Source organism: Canis lupus, chromosome 2 (genome assembly GCF_011100685.1).
Source record: "Canis lupus familiaris isolate Mischka breed German Shepherd chromosome 2, alternate assembly UU_Cfam_GSD_1.0, whole genome shotgun sequence".
Taxonomy (NCBI): Eukaryota; Metazoa; Chordata; class Mammalia; order Carnivora; family Canidae; genus Canis; species Canis lupus.
Window position 1 is genome coordinate 83,939,407 of NC_049223.1, and position 15,295 is coordinate 83,954,701.

A 15,295-nucleotide genomic window follows, 5' to 3' on the forward strand; every position below is an offset into this window, starting at 1 on the left:
CTAGGAGCTGGGCTGTGAGCCAAGATGGGTGGCATGGATGGTGGCATGGACGCCCTACAATCACCCTATGAGGCGCGTGCAGCACGATCCCCATCTTACAGACGAGTAAGCTGAGCCTCAGGGAGGTTCTGTAGGCTGCGTAAGGTCCTCACGGCCGGGACCGCACGGGCAGTGTCCCATCCCGCTTCTGCTCCGTCCCGCCCCGTCCTGGCGCGCCCTGCCCCTGCGGAGGTCCCCGCCCCCCGCCGCCCGGCTCACCCTGCCAGCGCCCAGGCCCAGGCTCACTCTGCCAGCAGGTGCGCCAGCGCTGCAGGGCGCCTCGAGCCAGCGCGCGACCCCGAGCCCGGACCCGCTGCTCCACCTCCAGCCGCTGCGCCAGCCGCTGCCGCCACCAGCACAGCGCAGCCCGGCCGCACCGGCCCCGGGCCCAGCCGACGGCCAGCTCTCTCTGGGCCCCTTGGGCTGAGGCCCAGCGGCTCCAGCCGAGCAGGACGCTAGGAAGGGGAGCACCCACCTGAGGAGGCTCGGCCACCCTGGGCCCACACCCCCCTGCCCCCCCGGGAGCTCTAGCCCGCGAGGGGCAAAGCTGGGGGTAAGCGTGGCGCGAGGGGTGACTCAGCGGGCCCCCGGGAGGAGCTCTCACCCCGGAGCCCCTCGCCCCCACAGGGCAGGCCGGGGGGCAAGAGGTGTCGGAGACCTGAGTCTGGGTACCAACGGCCTGGGGGGTGACGTGGGGGCCCTGCGGGGTGCAGACCCGAACAGAGGCTGCTGTGAAGGTCAGGGTGGGCGGGAAGGGGGCTGGGAGGCAGGGTGACCACGGCGGCTCGCCCACGCGGGGAGGGTCCCTACCGCCTCTGGAGAGCGCGCAGGCACCACCTGGCCGCACCCCGGGACTGCCGGGCCCGCACCTGCCAGAGCCGAAGGCACCGCCCCTTCCGCCGCTGCCCAGATGCCCACCGAAAGCTCAGCCCGAGCATCTCCAAGGGGGCGGGCGCCCTGAAGACCTGGGAAGAGGGATGGAGTCCTGCACCCCCGGCCCTGCGCTGCCCCACCACGGCCCCCCGCCTGCCCCTACCGCCCCCGCCCGTCCCCTGCCTGCCCCTCACCTGCTGCGGCGAGCTTCGAAGTGGGCGGCTGCCCAGCCAGGGCTCCCCTCCCGGGAGGCTGCCCAGGAGCTCCGGGGCCGAGGCGCTCAGACCCCGCGCCGTCAGGTGCCCCCCGCTCAGGATGTGTTGAAGCTGCCGCAAGGCCCGGTCGGAGATGCTGGGGAAGGAGCAGGGGTGTCCTGCGACCCAGCCTCGCCCCGGCGGACGGGCTGCCACGCGGGGCCCCCAGCCGGGCCTCTGCCAGCGCCCTGCTCTGGAAGGGCCACCTCACCCACACCGTGTTGGCCGCACACGGGACGACTGGTGGCCGAGATGCACCCGTGCCCCTTGGGGTCCCCCCCACTCAAGCTTAACCTGGGCTTCCTCACTTTTCCAGAGCTCCCGCAGGGACTCCCACCAGTGCCTGCCTCACCTGGCCGATCGGAGCCAGGCTCCCGAGGGGAGGTGGAGCTGGGCCCCAGGCCCGAGGACCCCAGACTCAGGGGGAAGCCACGTCGGTGCTCTGCCTCTGCTCGGGTGTAAAGATGGGGAAACAGGCCTGCGGGAGGTCAGTTCCCCAAACGGCAAACAGCGGAAGACGTGGGACCCAAGTACGTCGTTGAGGTCGCAGGGCAGCCCCAGCTGTGTCCTGGGTGGACAGGGACAGTTCCCCGAGGCCGGGGCGGGAGCACACTGAGGAGGGAGAGCTACATTCCCAGGGATCACGTGAGCTCACCGACCCTCCCGGGAGTTCTGGGGCTTTCATCAAAACAGACGAGGGTCCAAGTGGACCAAGGGGGTGTGGCATGATGGATGCTAGGTATGTGGCTTCCTTTTTAAATTTCTTTAAAAAGATTTTATTTTGGGCAGCCTGGGTGGCTCAGCGGTTTAGCGCCGCCTTCGGCTCAGGGCGTGACTCTGGGGTCCCGGGATCGAGTCCCACATCGAGCTCCGTGCATGGAGCTTGCTTCTCCCTCTGCCTGTGTCTCTGCCTCTCTCTCTCTGTCTGTCTCTCTCATGCATAAGTAAATAAAATCTTTTAAAAATAAAAGATTTTATTTTATTTATTTTATTTTATTTTATTTTATTTATTATTTTATTGTTTTGAGAGTGAGACACAGAGCACAAGGGTGGGAGGGGCAGAGGGAGAGGGAGAAGCAGGCTCCTCCCTGAGCAGGGAGCCCGATGCGGGGCCCCAGGGCTGTGGGCAGGTGACCTGAGCTGAGAGGGGACGCTTAAACCTGTGAGCCCCCAGGTGCCCTGGTGGTGACTTTCCCCGAGGGAATTATTGGCCTTTACCTGCTGGCAAACGTTCCACTTGTGTCCCATCAGCGCAGCGGCCCCCTGCTCCCCTGCCCCCTGCCCCCCTCACCCACAGCCACCTGGACTCAATCCCAGCACGACTGTGGAAAAGCACCGGGACCTTCTTGCCCCAATTCGCAGTGTGATTTGGAGCGAGCTGCTCCACGCTGAGCCTCAGTCAGCCTGGCTGCGCGGTGAGGCCACCGGGGCGTCTACACTCGCCTGCAGGGTCTACGCTGAGCCGCTAACTTGCGGACACTTGCCGGGCGCTGGGTGGCGGCGGGAGGCACACAGGCTTCCCGCGCGGCCAGGTTCCCGCAGCCGGTAGAGGCCCGTGCGTGTGGCCCCGGCGGCCCTCTGCTCCATCGCGTCCCAGGCCCCAGGCCACCTCCCCCAGCCCCGCACCTGCCGGGCACCACAGCCCACGCAGGAGCCACCGGGGAGGGTGGGACCTGGCCTGTTCCCGGAGGGACGCTCTTCCCAGCGCTGAGCTCTGCCCACGGCCCGCCCCGTCCGCACCCCGGGTCCCAGGCTCGTGGACACCTACTCAGGCCTCTGGCGCTGGGACAGCCGCATCCTCCAGAGCAGCAGCGCCCGCTGGAGGGCCAGTCTCCGGCAGGCTTCCTGCAGGGAGCCCCGGCCCTGCTCCTGGGCCGGCGCCTGGACCTGAGCCACCACTCCCAGGCCACGGGCTGGGGCCACCCCAGGGGCTGCACCACAGAGAGTCGCGCTCCCTGAGAAGCAGTCAGAGGGTGAACCAGCCAGGTCCCCAGTGACCCTGCCTCACCCCCCTTAGGATCCCACTCCCAGGCACTGCCCCACCCCACTGCCTCCGAACCCTCCCCTCCAAGACACCTCAAAGATCCCACCTTCCCCTGTCGGATCTGGGGGACAAGGGATGCGCATTATCCCTCCACCCCAACCAAGAGCTTCCTGAGAGCAGAGGCCACCCCCCTCCTGCCGGGAGACGGAAGGAAGTCTCTGGCCTAGAGAAGCCCATGACTGGGAGTGAGGAGGCGGCCCTGCAAGCCTGCCACTCCCAGGGCACCTCCTGGACCCTCGGGGCCGACACACCGCACCCCCGAGTGCTCCGGGTTCCATCTCATCACAAGAATTCAAACCATCCCAGAGGGAGCTTTGGGGACACTGCTGGCAGGGGTGGGAGGGGAAGGGAGCTCCTCGGCGTGCCACTGGCTTGCTCACCTGCCTTCTGCCGGCAGAGGGACAGCTGGGTCACCTTGGCTCCATCGGAGGCCCGGAGCCGCCTCATCCGTAGCCACTGCTGCAGACACAGCCTGAGGGTGTGTGCCCGGCGGTGGGCCAGCCGCTCCCGGAACCCGGCCCCTCGTTGCGTGAACCGGTGCCAGGCCCCAAAGCACCTGGAGAGCCAGGGAGGTGCTGGTACGTGATGACGGCAGCGACAGCCACCTGCCCCGTGCCGCCGTGGAGGCCTTGGACAAGCCACTTGGCCCTCTGAACCTGTTTGTCATACGTAAATGGGGCAGCTGTCGGGACAGCGTGGGTGCCCCCGGGCCTGGACGCCCGCGTCCACCCTGGCCTCACACTGATGTTTCTCGAATCCCAGGTGCGGGCACTCACGGCCCTGCTGAGAACCCCCAGCGGCCGCCTCCTTGCTGGGGACAGAATGTCACCTCCTCTGCACCCGGACTGCCGGGCGGCGTCCTCCGGGCTCCCTGAGCTCCCGCGTCACAGGCGTCGCGGGCCCAAGCAGTCACCCTCGGGTCCCGGCGGAGCCCTCAGCGGCTCGGCGTCCTCCGCCCGGAGTTCTCCCCGGAAACCGCCGGGGTGCCGTCAGCAGGACGCAGGCCCCGGGGGATCCTATGGGACCAGCAACCCGGTTTCCTCCCCTGACAGGCGGCAAAGACCAGAACCGGAGGGGACCCCGCAGCTCAGACAGACCGTGGCGACTCGTCCGCCGCCGTTAGCGGGGGAACCCGTCCCGATCCGGGTTCACACGAACTACAGCGGGATGTGCGCGCCGGGAGCAGCTGCACCCGGGCGGGCCACAGATTTCTCGGTGTTCGGGCACGAACGTTCACTCTGAGGTGTGACCACGGCTCCATGTGCCTTGTGGGGAGTCCCTACTACAAAGACGCTCTAGAAGTATCTACAGGCGCAGCGGTACGAAGGGGGCCCTGCTTCAGACAACGTAGGTGGAAGCAGGTGGGGCACATGAAACAAGCTTTTCAGGAGGTGATTGTCTTTACTTTTTTTTTCTCTTTTTAAGATTTTTTTAAAGTTTTTTTTTTTTTTAAAGATTTCATTTATTTATTCATTAGACAGAGAGAGAGAGACTGGCAGAGACACAGGCAGAGGGAGAAGCAGGCTCCATGCAGGGAGCCCGACGTGGGACTCGATCCCGGGTCTCCAGGGTCACACCCTGGGCCAAAGGCAGGCGCTCAACCCCTGAGCCACCCGGGCTGCCCTCTTTTTAAGATTTTTTAAATTCATTTTAGGAGAGAGAGAGAGAGAGAAAGAGAGAGAGAGAGAGAGCATGAGAGGGAGGGGCTGAGGGCAAAGGAGAGACTCTCAAGCAGACAGAGCAAGGAGCCTGAGTCAGGGCTTGATCTCGCAGGCCCTGGGGTCACTCCACAAGGATACTGAGGTCACTCCCCATGGACCCTGGGGTCACTCCCCACGGGCCCTGAGGTCACTACCTGAGTTGGAACCAAGAGTCAGATGCTTAACCGACTGTGCCACCCAGGTGTTCCCAGGAGGTGACTTTACTGCAGCTCGGTAATGGGGACACGGGGTCAGCATCTATTCTCTCTGCTTTTGTGTAAGTTATAAATGTCTCATCATAAAACAACACAGGAAAAGCCGTCTTACAGATCTGCGCTCTCTCCCTTCCCAACACGTGACTCGGGCGGGACTGGCCCGCACCCTGTGTGACCGCCACGCTTCCAGGAGGGGGGTGGGGGCACCCAGCTTTGCTTGGGACCAAACCCCAGGCTCTGGGTAGCGTCTTGGGCTCTCAGTAAACAGCAGGTGTTTTCATTTATTTTTATCATCGTTTCTTTCTAAAAAATATATTTTTTATTTAAATTCAATTTGCCAGCCTATGTATGACACCAGTGCTCAGCCCGTCACGTGCCCTCCTCATGCCTGTCACCCAGTCACCCCACCTCCCCGTCCTCCTCCCCTTCTGTAACCCTGTTTCTCAGACTCAGGAGCCTCTCGTGGTTGGTCTTTATCATCCTTTCTTGACACCAGGAGTCCAGAGCTGCCTCAAAGGGTTGCTCCAGCTGCACCTCGCCCCCTGCCTCAAGGAAGGGTCCCCAGTCTCACATTCTCCACATCTCCCTACCTGCCGAGCCAGGCTCTCCGTGGCTGAGTGTCCGGCGAGGCCGTCCTGGGTGCGTCTACAGCATGAGAGCGCCAGGCTTCGGGGGGTCTCCCCATCCCCTGCGTCCTCGGTGGGACCCGGGGGTTCTCTCTCTGGGCCCCCCTGTCCTGCCTGTCCCATTTCTTCTGGTGGCACCACAGGAGGAAGACTGTAGAGTGAGGAGAGAGAGCGAGAAGAGAGAGTAGGGAGGCCCAGGACAGGAGGAGGCTATGTCATTCCCTGTCTCTGGGCCTCAGTTTCTCCGTGAGTGAGTGATGTCTGAGAGATCTTCCGGTTCACTCAAGCTTCCGCTGGGGCTGTACTACCCTCAGCGGCACACTGAGGCAGGACGTGCGCCCATCCCGTGTGTCCTCGAGCCGGTCACTTCTCTGTGCCTCCCCTCCCCGTCCGTGAACGGGCACAAAGCCCTGCCCAGGTCCCACGAGGCTCAAATGAGATCGTGTCTGGGAAGCGGACCGAGTAGATGCTCAGGGAACACTCGCTCGGGAGCCCGTGCCCTGCCCGGTGTGGGTGCTCGGGTCCCCACCCCGCACCCCCCGCTTCCGGGGGCCCACGGCTCACCGGCCAGGTGTCCTAAGGCCTGCAGCATCTGCGCTCCCCCATCGCCTCCATCTGGTCCCGGCCAGGCTGCCGCCTCCTCCCTCTGACTCCCTGGACCGCGAGGGAAGTTGCCCGGAGAGAAACCGATGCCGCCGCGGGCCGGGCTGAGGGACAGCGCACAGTCCCAACCTGGCCACCCGGCGCCGGACAGGTGCAGAGGTGCCCTGAGCCGCCGCTCCCCACCCCGTTCTCCCCCAGACGCTCCATCTCCTCCCCGATTATCTGAGTGACGGAGGGAGGGCCGCGGGCCTGCTCTTGCTTCATTCTCTTCCAACGCCGTTTGGACTCTTACAGCAAACACGTACAAACCATTGGTATTTGAATGATCGTCTTAGCTACGTGGGTTTCGATTTACAAATAAGAACAAACACCACACTTTGCCGTAGTGGAAGACCCAGCAAATGGAGGGGGGAAGAGTCACCTTGAATTTCACTGCCCCAGAGATGTGCACTATCTGCTTATTTCAGCATGGGTTTTTTGTTTTTTTTTTTTTTGGATGAAATACTTATTTTCCTTTTGAACACTGGTAAAAATGCACAAAACATAAAACTTACTGTCTGAACCACCTCTAAGTGAGCGGGTCAGTAGTGCTAAGTAATGGTGCCACATTGCACCATTTTTCCTTCTGTACCATTTCATGTGCGTAAAAAATATCTTAGACACCATTTTTTTAGTTCCTCTCCCCCCATTTGACATGTCATATAACCAATTTCTTCTTGTCACTAAAAATTCCATGCAAATACCCATGAAACTCTTCTAGGAAGGGGGATACCTGGGGAGGGGGTGAACCTTCCAGCTATTTGGAGTGTTTTTATCAAGTCAAGCACACAGTACTGTTATAATTAGAAATAGCGCCCAAAAGTTACTGAAATAAAAAAATTAAAAAAAAAAGAATGGGGAGGAATGTTAAAATCTTGATGAACATCGTATCTAACGGTTGCCAAATGCTCGTCATGCTGTTAAACCATAATTTTCTCACTCGCCCCATGGGCAGAAAGCGGGGTGGGGGGCGGCCCACCAGCACTGCCCAGGCCACACTGACCAACGGACCGCTGGGGGGACCCAGACTACCTGCTGCTCCTGGCGGGGTCCACCTCGGGCCCCCTTCCTGAGGGGTCTTGGCCTCCTCCTGGCCCAGGGCGTGGGGGTCCCGGCCCAGCCCGGACTGGGGGCTGCCCCTGCTTCTGCTGCAGAGTCCGGTTTCTCCACTGAGGAGGAGGGGGAAAGAAGGCTGTCAGCTGAAGCTCCAAATGTGCCCCAAGAGGGGACGGGACAGGGACGTCCTACTCTGAAGCCTTGGGTCTTACCCGGACGCTTTGGGAATAAATGAATGAATGGCGAGAGGGAGCCCGCGGTGCGGTGCCTTCCTCGGGAGGCAAAACCTGGGGCTGCGCCCCCCCCGGAACCCCCCTTTCCTCAGGACAGAAGAACACAGATGTGTCCTGCCAGTCCCGGGGGGGCCGACCGCTCGTAGGAGGTCGAGAGCACTCACGCTAGAGCGCTTGCTGTGTGCTGAGCACGGCTCCAGGTCCTTTGTGCTTATTAATCGGACCGCACAGCAACCCAGAGGTATGTACTCTTAGGATTATCCCATTTTGGAGCCAAGGAAACCAAGGCGCAGAGAGGTTAAGTAACCTGCCCAAAGCCACACAGTGAGAAGTTGTGGAAAAAAGAAAGTAGTGGAGGCAGGATTTGAACTCAGGCAGAGCTGGTTCAGGTGTGCGGGTGGCCATGGACCACTCGGGAGGTAGACGACAGGTGCCCCGGGAACCTCCTCCCCACACGTACCAGCCTTTCATCGCCTCCCCACACCACAACCTGGAGGCCGCTGACCTTTCGGAAGCTCTGGGCCAGCAGGGCCCAAGTGTGTCGCCCCCACGCCGCCTCCAGCTGGGCTTCCCGGAGCCGCAGGGCCCCCCGAAGCGCCCACAGGCCTCTGTGCAACAGCTGCCGCCGGCCCCTGGCCACCAAGGCAGCCGCTGCCCGCCGCCTCTGCACCCAGCGCCACCAGGCTCTGAAACATGGGGACAGCCACGGCCGGCTGGGGCCAGACCGGGGCTGATCAGGGCTGGCCTGGCCCACGGCCCCAGGAAGCAGCTGGGGGCTGGACACCCCCTGCGGCACCGTCCACGCCGGTGGGTGGGTGAGGCCTCCTGCTACAGCAGGCCCAGGAAGCCCCACGGGGAAGCTCCCGCTGCGCGCAGTGCCCCAACGGCCAAGAGCCTCAGAAGCTTCGGATCCCAGCAGCGACAGCAGCCCCCACCCCCACTGCCCCCCCCACCCCGTCCCTGTCCTTGGGCCCTGGGGCCCCCGCATGCCCCAGCAGGGACAGTGTGACCCCCCACCCTGAGTCCTGCATGGGTCTGCCTCCAGGGCCTGACCTCAGGTGGGACCATCACTGGCCCAGGAGTGTGGCCACCCCCTGCGCCCCCACAGCCCACGGCCTCACCCGGCTGTCTCGGACTCCAGGCCCGCGATGTTTCGGGCTTTTTCCTTGGAAAGCAAAAGGGCAGGACAGAGTTCTCAGGCTGAGAGCAAGCAGGACAGGACACCCTCTGCCAAGCCTGCCTGCCCAAGGTCTCCCTTTCTGGGGGGAGGAGCCAGCTAGCAATGAGAATCCCGGGGTCCCCCGGCCCCCACGCCCAGCCTCCTCTGGCCCCTACCTGTAGGCTGCTCCCTGCTGGGGCTGCATCTGGGGGCCAGGAAGCCGTCCTCTCCTCCTCCCTGCTGCTCTGCTCTTGAGGGGCCACCTCCCCGCCTCCCCGCCCAGGTGGGACGCCCCGGGCAGCACTGGACCGGGCCCACGAGCAGCGTCTGGCCTCCCTGCTGCCCGCCCCTGGAGGGAGCTGGGGGTCTCCCCTCTGCCAGCTGCCACGTGGAGGCCCCGGGGAGCTCTCTTCTTGCCTCTGGGGGGTGGCCGGAGGGACGCTGTCCTTAGGGGCAAGGCAATCCCCAGCCAGGGTCCCCAGCGTGGCCTCCAGCGACGACGCAGGCCGCCTGCTTGCCTGAGAGCCTGCGGGGCCAGCCTGGCTCCCTCGAGTCTCTGGGCAATCTGCGCTTCCCCCGAGGCGGCCCGGGTGCTCCTTCCTCCCACCGCAGGGAGCAAGACCAGGTCGGCCGGGCTGTGGGGGGGCGGCGAGAGCCTGGCCCGAGCTGCTCCAGGGGGCCCGCTGAGCAGGGCCCGGGGCTTCCTGGGATGGTCGGCACCCGAGACGAGCTACCGCTCGCTCCAGGTGTCGCACGGAGGCCAGCAGCTGGTGCACGGCGGTGTGGGACGGGGCCTGAGCCCGGCCGTGGACAGGGACGGTCAGGTCCTCCAGGGTGAGCGGCTCCCCCATGAGCCGAGAGGGCCCACTCCGCAGGCCACCCCAGGGCCCGGAGTCCGGCTGTGCGCACCCATTGAAAGGGGCCGAGCCTGCCGCAGGCGGGACATCTGGGCAGGGGGTGTCCGTGGCCAGCAGCCGGGGTGACCTCAGGGTGGAGGACGGGCAGGCCAGCGAGCCTGGAGGCCGAGGGCTCCCCTGAGCTGCCCCCCGGGGCCCGACGCTCTCCTGAAGCTCTGGCGGGGGGCGGGGGCTGCAGCGCCTTCCCCCAGCCAGGCCGGCGCCCCTGGCGCTCAGGTTGCTCTGCTGGACGGCAGGGTCTCGGGCTCTCCCCTGGGGCCTGGCGGGGGGCGGCAGGTTGCTCTGCTGCTGCAGGCTCGAGTTCATGAGCCGGTCCGCGTCTGTCAGGACGAGGCTGGGCGCAGCCAGGTTGCTCTGCACCCGGCCGGGCTCCCTGGCGCAGCACCGCCCCCGGGGAGGGCGAGGGGAACCTCTGCGCCCCGCACGTGGGCGCCCCCCGGCCGGGTCCCCTGCCCGGGCCGGCGTCTAGGCTCTTCGGCCATCGCCGCTGTTCTGAAGGGAGGAGAGACCATCAGGTCCCGGGGGAGGATGGGTGGCCAGGGCTCGGGCGGCTTGGGGGCCCCAGGTGGGAGCGGGCCAGGGCTCCCCCCGTGGACGGAGGGGTGGTGTGAGTCGGGGCCTGGCCGCGGGGCGCGGGCATGGGGAGGGCACAAGGAAGTGGGGTGACAGTAACGAGGCCATTAGGGCATCCCCTCCCGGGTGAGAGGCGACAGGGCTGGGATCGGGGGTGGCGGTGACGGGGGAGAGAAGGACTCAGATTGGGATATGCCCCGAGACTCAGAAGGGGCGGTGGGTGGGGGGGAGTCAAGGGGGCCCGATTTCTGGCCCGGGCAGAGGTGACAGGGACAGCGCCCGGGGTGAGACCCCCGCAACCAACAGCCGCAAGGGAGTGGTCTGGGGCCTCGGGGTGGGGGTCAGGCTCCCTGCCCCCCAAGGCCGTCCCACAGCGGAGACGAGGCTCCCCGGGGCCGGGCAAGTGCTTGGGAGGACCCCGCACCCAGAGCGGGCCACACTTGCACCTTCGCGGACACCAACCAACGCCCAGAGAGGTCTGGCCACTCGCCCCACGGTCACACAGCTAGAACCTGGAGAACTCGCCCCGAGGATCAGGATCTGCCCTGATTTTGTGTGGGGGCCGCTTCCCCCACGGCTGTGCCAGCTCTGGGCCTGGCACAGACCGCCCCGGGGCTCCCTTCTCGGCCGGGGCCCCCGCCAGGCCCCGTGCTGCTGCCCTCCGCGGGAAGGCCCTGTCCAGTCAGTCCCCGGGACTCGGGAGGCCGGGCTGCGCTGACGGGCAAGGAGCCCCGGGCCCACGGCCGCCCAGCTGCCCCGCCCCCACCCGGACCCACCTGACCACCCGGGGGGCGTCGTGGGACCGAGCAGCACACGGTCCTTGCGGCTGCCATAGCGTCTCAGCTCCGCGGGCTCCAGGGCGAGGCCAAGGCCATGGCGTCCGTGGTCCACGTGGCCCGCGGTCCGGCCGGTTTGATGGGATGGGTCCTGGAGGGCGAGGATGGCAGGTGCGCTCCCACCCGCCTCGCCCCTGCCCTGGGCCCCCCCCCCACACTCTCCCCCCGCACCTGGCGGCCCTAGGGCCCGACCCCCGCGGTCCTGCTCAGGCCCCACACCACCCCCTTTCCCTTGAACGTGACTCGTGTCCTCCGGCCCCGCTCCTTCCAACGCCGACCACAGCCCCCCAGTGGGCCCTGCTCTCGGGGCAGCCCTCTCAGGTCGGGGCCTCCCAGACTGCTGGGGCCCTCTGCTGCCTGCCGCCGCTTCCCGCCTTCTCCCCGCTCCAGGGGGGAGCACTCCGCCGAAGCTCCAGGCAGGCCCTGAAACCAGCCCAGGGCCTGTCCCCTCGTTCCTTGAAGGCTTCAGCCCTGGCTCACTGTTGCAGTCTCCGACACACACCTCCGTCTGGCGCTCTCACCGTCCACATGGCCACGCCTCTCACTCCTGGCCTGCGGAGTCCTCCATGTCCTCCCCTCCCACCATCCTGCCCTTCGTCCTGCCTCAACCACCTGCTGCCATGGTGCCCCAGGCCCTGCCGTCTTAAATAACTGCACCCACCCCATAATTTCAGTTTCGGGGCCTACTCCCATCCTCTGGCGCTCAATGTGGTGCTCTTTGCCCCATCAGACCCCCGCTCGGGTCCTGCCACCCTCTGACTGCCCCTCACCGCTGCTGGCTCACCCTCCTCCCACAGTTTAACCGTCGGGCGGGTGTGTAAGCGCCCTTTGGCACACCCCGGCCCTGGCCCCGCACCCCTGCTCTCTCTGCACACAGCTGATGAGTGGTTTTCACCCTCCTGCTGCACTGACCGACAACCTCGCTCCAAGTGACCACCTTCGATCCCAAGTGGGCGCACAGGCTGCTGGAGAATCAGACTCTACTCCCTTTCCCCTCCCTCGTAAAGGCCAGGTCACACTTCCTGGCCTGTCCTCAAACCCGGGCCACCCTTTCTCCCCTCCCCGCCCCCCTCCAGCAGACTCACAAAATAGGGCAAAATCAGAAGAGAAAGGCATTCTCTACCGGCCAGCTTCCAGGCGGAGCCTCCTGGCCCTTCCCCCGTCCTGTGGTCCCATTCCCAGCCTGACCACCCCCCTGCACTCCGGGCGCCATCTCAGGGCCACCACAGTCTCCGAGGGGTCCTTCTGTGAGTCAGGAAAGGCACCTCTGACCCCATAGCCCCACCGCAGACTTAGGCCTGAACCGGGGTGCAGAGCCCGGGGGTGGGACACACGCTCCGACGTCCCTGCTCCAGAAACCACCCCTCCCCCCATCAAAACTTCCCTCTTCTTTACTGAATCATTCCCATGAGCACTTAAGCAGGTGGTTGTTTCTTCCAGCTTTAAAAGACGGAAAGCAAGACCTGCCACCCAGAAAACCCAGCACCAGCCTTCCTGAGCCTCTAGGTCCCTGGCTGCCTCTCCCACTGTCCCCACACTCAAATCCCAGTTCCTCTCCCATCCCCACCTCCGCTGACCTCACTGCAATTGGCTCCCCCCGCCCCCACCTGCCCAGAGCTGCCTTCCTCCCTCCCGGTGATCCCCGAGATGCTACCCCCACCCCGGCCACCCCTGGGGCAGCGGCAGCACTGGGACGGTGGTCACTCGCTGGTCCCCTGGGGAACCCCGCCTCCCTGGCTCCAGGATGCCCCCTTCTTGGATGTCGAACCAAACTAAAATGGAGTCCCTTCTGTCAAGGGCAGAACGGAGATGCTCAGTGCAGGTGCATAAAGGACGTTTAGCCTAAACTTAGGGGAATTTACAGGGAATTTTTTCAGAAATCAGCACAGGGCCCCGGGCAAACCCCAAGCACCAAGCCGGTCCGCTCTCTCTGCGCTTCCTCCCTCCCCTCAAGTCCCTTGAATCAGCTCCCTCGATCCAAGTAAGAAAGACCATTAGGTGACCAACTGGCAACAAAAGCCAGATAACTTCCATATTTATCCCATAAAAACCCCTTCCCTACCTGCGAGCAGTGGGAAGGCATCGCCTGCAGCCCTGAGCGGAGAGCCTGGCAATGAGCCCGACTCTCTGCTTTGTTTTATTCAGTTTGGGTTTTGACTGGGTCTTCCTGCCCTCCCCTCCTGCCCACCGGCTTCGTCCCTGCTCTTCTGAGCTCGCCTGAAGGCCCAATAGCGGGGCCTGTTATGTAAGGGAAGTTATGTTGGAACACAGCCCCAGCTAGGGATTATGGCCTTGTTGCTTGCTTGCTTGCTTTTTTAAAGATTATTTATTTGAGAAAGACAGAGACGGAGCATGAGTAGGGGAGAGAGGGAGAAGCAGAGTCCCCGCTGCTGAGCAGGGAGCCCGACGTGGGGCTCGATCCCAGGATCCTGAGACCCCAGGACCCTGAGATCACGCCCCGCGCTCCACCTATCGAGCCCCCGGGCGCCCCCCATGGCTTGGCCTGGCTACTCTCTAGGTACCAGGGGCCAGAGAAGTTGGAACAGAAACCTCCTGGACCTCGAGGCCTAGACATGTGCTCCTTGGCCTTTAGGGATGTTTGCTGACCCCTGTCCTGTGCTACCTGGCCCCCAGTTAGCTCGTGACCTCACCCCGAGTCCCTCCCTTGCGCCGTTCCCTGTGCCCGGGGCCTCTCGCTCTCGCTCTCTCCTTCCAGGCCTGCCTCGACCCTGGCACCGAGCCCTTCCCCGACCGTTGTCCCCGACGTGGCAGCTCCCTGAGGAGTACAACAGAAGCCAGAGAAACGTAGCTTCATCCGAGTCTCCATCCTGCAGCCCCCGAGGAATACCTGAGCCGGGCAATAGGACGTTCCTGTAGGAAGGCCCGGCTGCCCTCATGGTGATGCTGCATCACAGACGTCCAACAGCCAGACCTCCAAGGTCCTGCAGACGTCGGAGGACCAACATCTCAGCGACAATTCCCGACACACTGACACCGTCTCTACCCCTGTCCCTCCGCAAACGTAAAAGTCCGTCATCAGCCACTCCTCACAATCCCGGTGCAGCTCTTCCTGCCCATGAGTCCTGTCCCTGTGCTTTAATAAAACCACCTTTTTGCACCAAAAATATCCCAAGAATTCTCTCTTGACTGTTTGCTCCCAAACCATATATCCAATCACGTCATTCTGGTGCCCAGCGTGGGGCCTGAGTCATCTCATCTCCACCCTGAGTCTCGGTGCCAACTTGGTATTTTCTCTTTTTTTACTTTCATTTCAGGGGCTTTTCAAGGAGGACGGTCTTCCTGGAACACTTTCCTGTTGATTGCTCAGGAGGCAATCCTCCAGCCCAGGGCCGTCCTCCGCCGAGGAGAGAGCCTGCCTTCCGGCTGGAAGCTACACCCCTGGCCAGAGTGGTAACAAGACCCAGAAACTTGATGCCTTCTCTTTATTCCTATTTTTATTTTTAGATTATATTTATTTACTCATGATAGACACAGACAGAGAGAGAGAGGCAGAGACCCAGGCAGAGGGAGAAGCAGGCTCCATGCCGGGAGCCCGACGTGGGACTCGATCCCGGGACCCCAGGGTCATGCCCTGGGCCAAAGGCAGGCGCTCAACCCCTGAGCCACCCGGGCTGCCCTCTTTTTAAGATTTTTAAAATTCATTTTAGGAGAGAGAGAGAGAGAGAGAGAGAGAGAGAGAGCATGAGAGGGAGGGGCTGAGGGCAAAGGAGAGACTCTCAAGCAGACAGAGCAAGGAGCCTGAGTCAGGGCTCGATCTCGCGGGTGCTCAAAGAGAGGCATCCTGGCGTCCCTCTTTATTCCTATTCTTCAAAGATTTATTTATTTATTTGAAAGAGGGAGAGAACACACACAAAGGGAGAAGGAGAAGCAGGCTCCCCACCAAGCAGAGAGCCCGACATGGGGCTCGATCCCAGGACCAAGAGATCGTGACCAGAGCGAAGGCAAATGCCCAACCGACTGAGCCCCTCAGTGCTCCTCCTTTATTCCTACTCTTATACACAGTTGTCTGTCTTGGGCACAGGACAGCCACCTAAGGGACCAGCACAGCAGCCAATCTTAAGACTCCCATGTGAGGTTTCCTCCTCACCGGGGCTCAGTGATCCCCTC

At 63.6% G+C, this 15,295-nt stretch overlaps 1 protein-coding gene across 20 annotated transcripts in view; it reads right to left on the reverse strand.

Annotated features, from left to right (window-relative positions):
• C2H1orf167 (chromosome 2 C1orf167 homolog) overlaps window positions 1-15,295 on the reverse strand; it is a 31,268-nt gene that overhangs the window by 5,767 nt on the left and 10,206 nt on the right. For 15 of the 20 annotated variants that reach the window (XM_038531993.1, XM_038531990.1, XM_038531997.1 and 12 more), the window contains exons 2-14: window positions 11,108-11,258; window positions 9,018-10,250; window positions 8,804-8,847; window positions 8,188-8,395; window positions 7,426-7,562; window positions 6,316-6,458; window positions 5,716-5,902; window positions 3,591-3,766; window positions 2,935-3,121; window positions 1,519-1,734; window positions 1,107-1,263; window positions 850-1,004; window positions 286-494 (exon numbers count right to left, since the gene is read on the reverse strand). In XM_038531993.1, the coding sequence (XP_038387921.1) occupies window positions 286-494; window positions 850-1,004; window positions 1,107-1,263; window positions 1,519-1,734; window positions 2,935-3,121; window positions 3,591-3,766; window positions 5,716-5,902; window positions 6,316-6,458; window positions 7,426-7,562; window positions 8,188-8,395; window positions 8,804-8,847; window positions 9,018-10,064 (2,866 nt within the window). In that variant the 5' untranslated portion in view covers window positions 10,065-10,250; window positions 11,108-11,258. Of the gene's footprint in view, window positions 1-285; window positions 495-849; window positions 1,005-1,106; window positions 1,264-1,518; window positions 1,735-2,934; window positions 3,122-3,590; window positions 3,767-5,715; window positions 5,903-6,315; window positions 6,459-7,425; window positions 7,563-8,187; window positions 8,396-8,803; window positions 8,848-9,017; window positions 10,251-11,107; window positions 11,259-13,229; window positions 13,554-14,015; window positions 14,636-15,295 lie in introns of those variants that run through there. The other 5 variants (XM_038531991.1, XM_038531992.1, XM_038531994.1 and 2 more) reach the window with 5 other exon arrangements.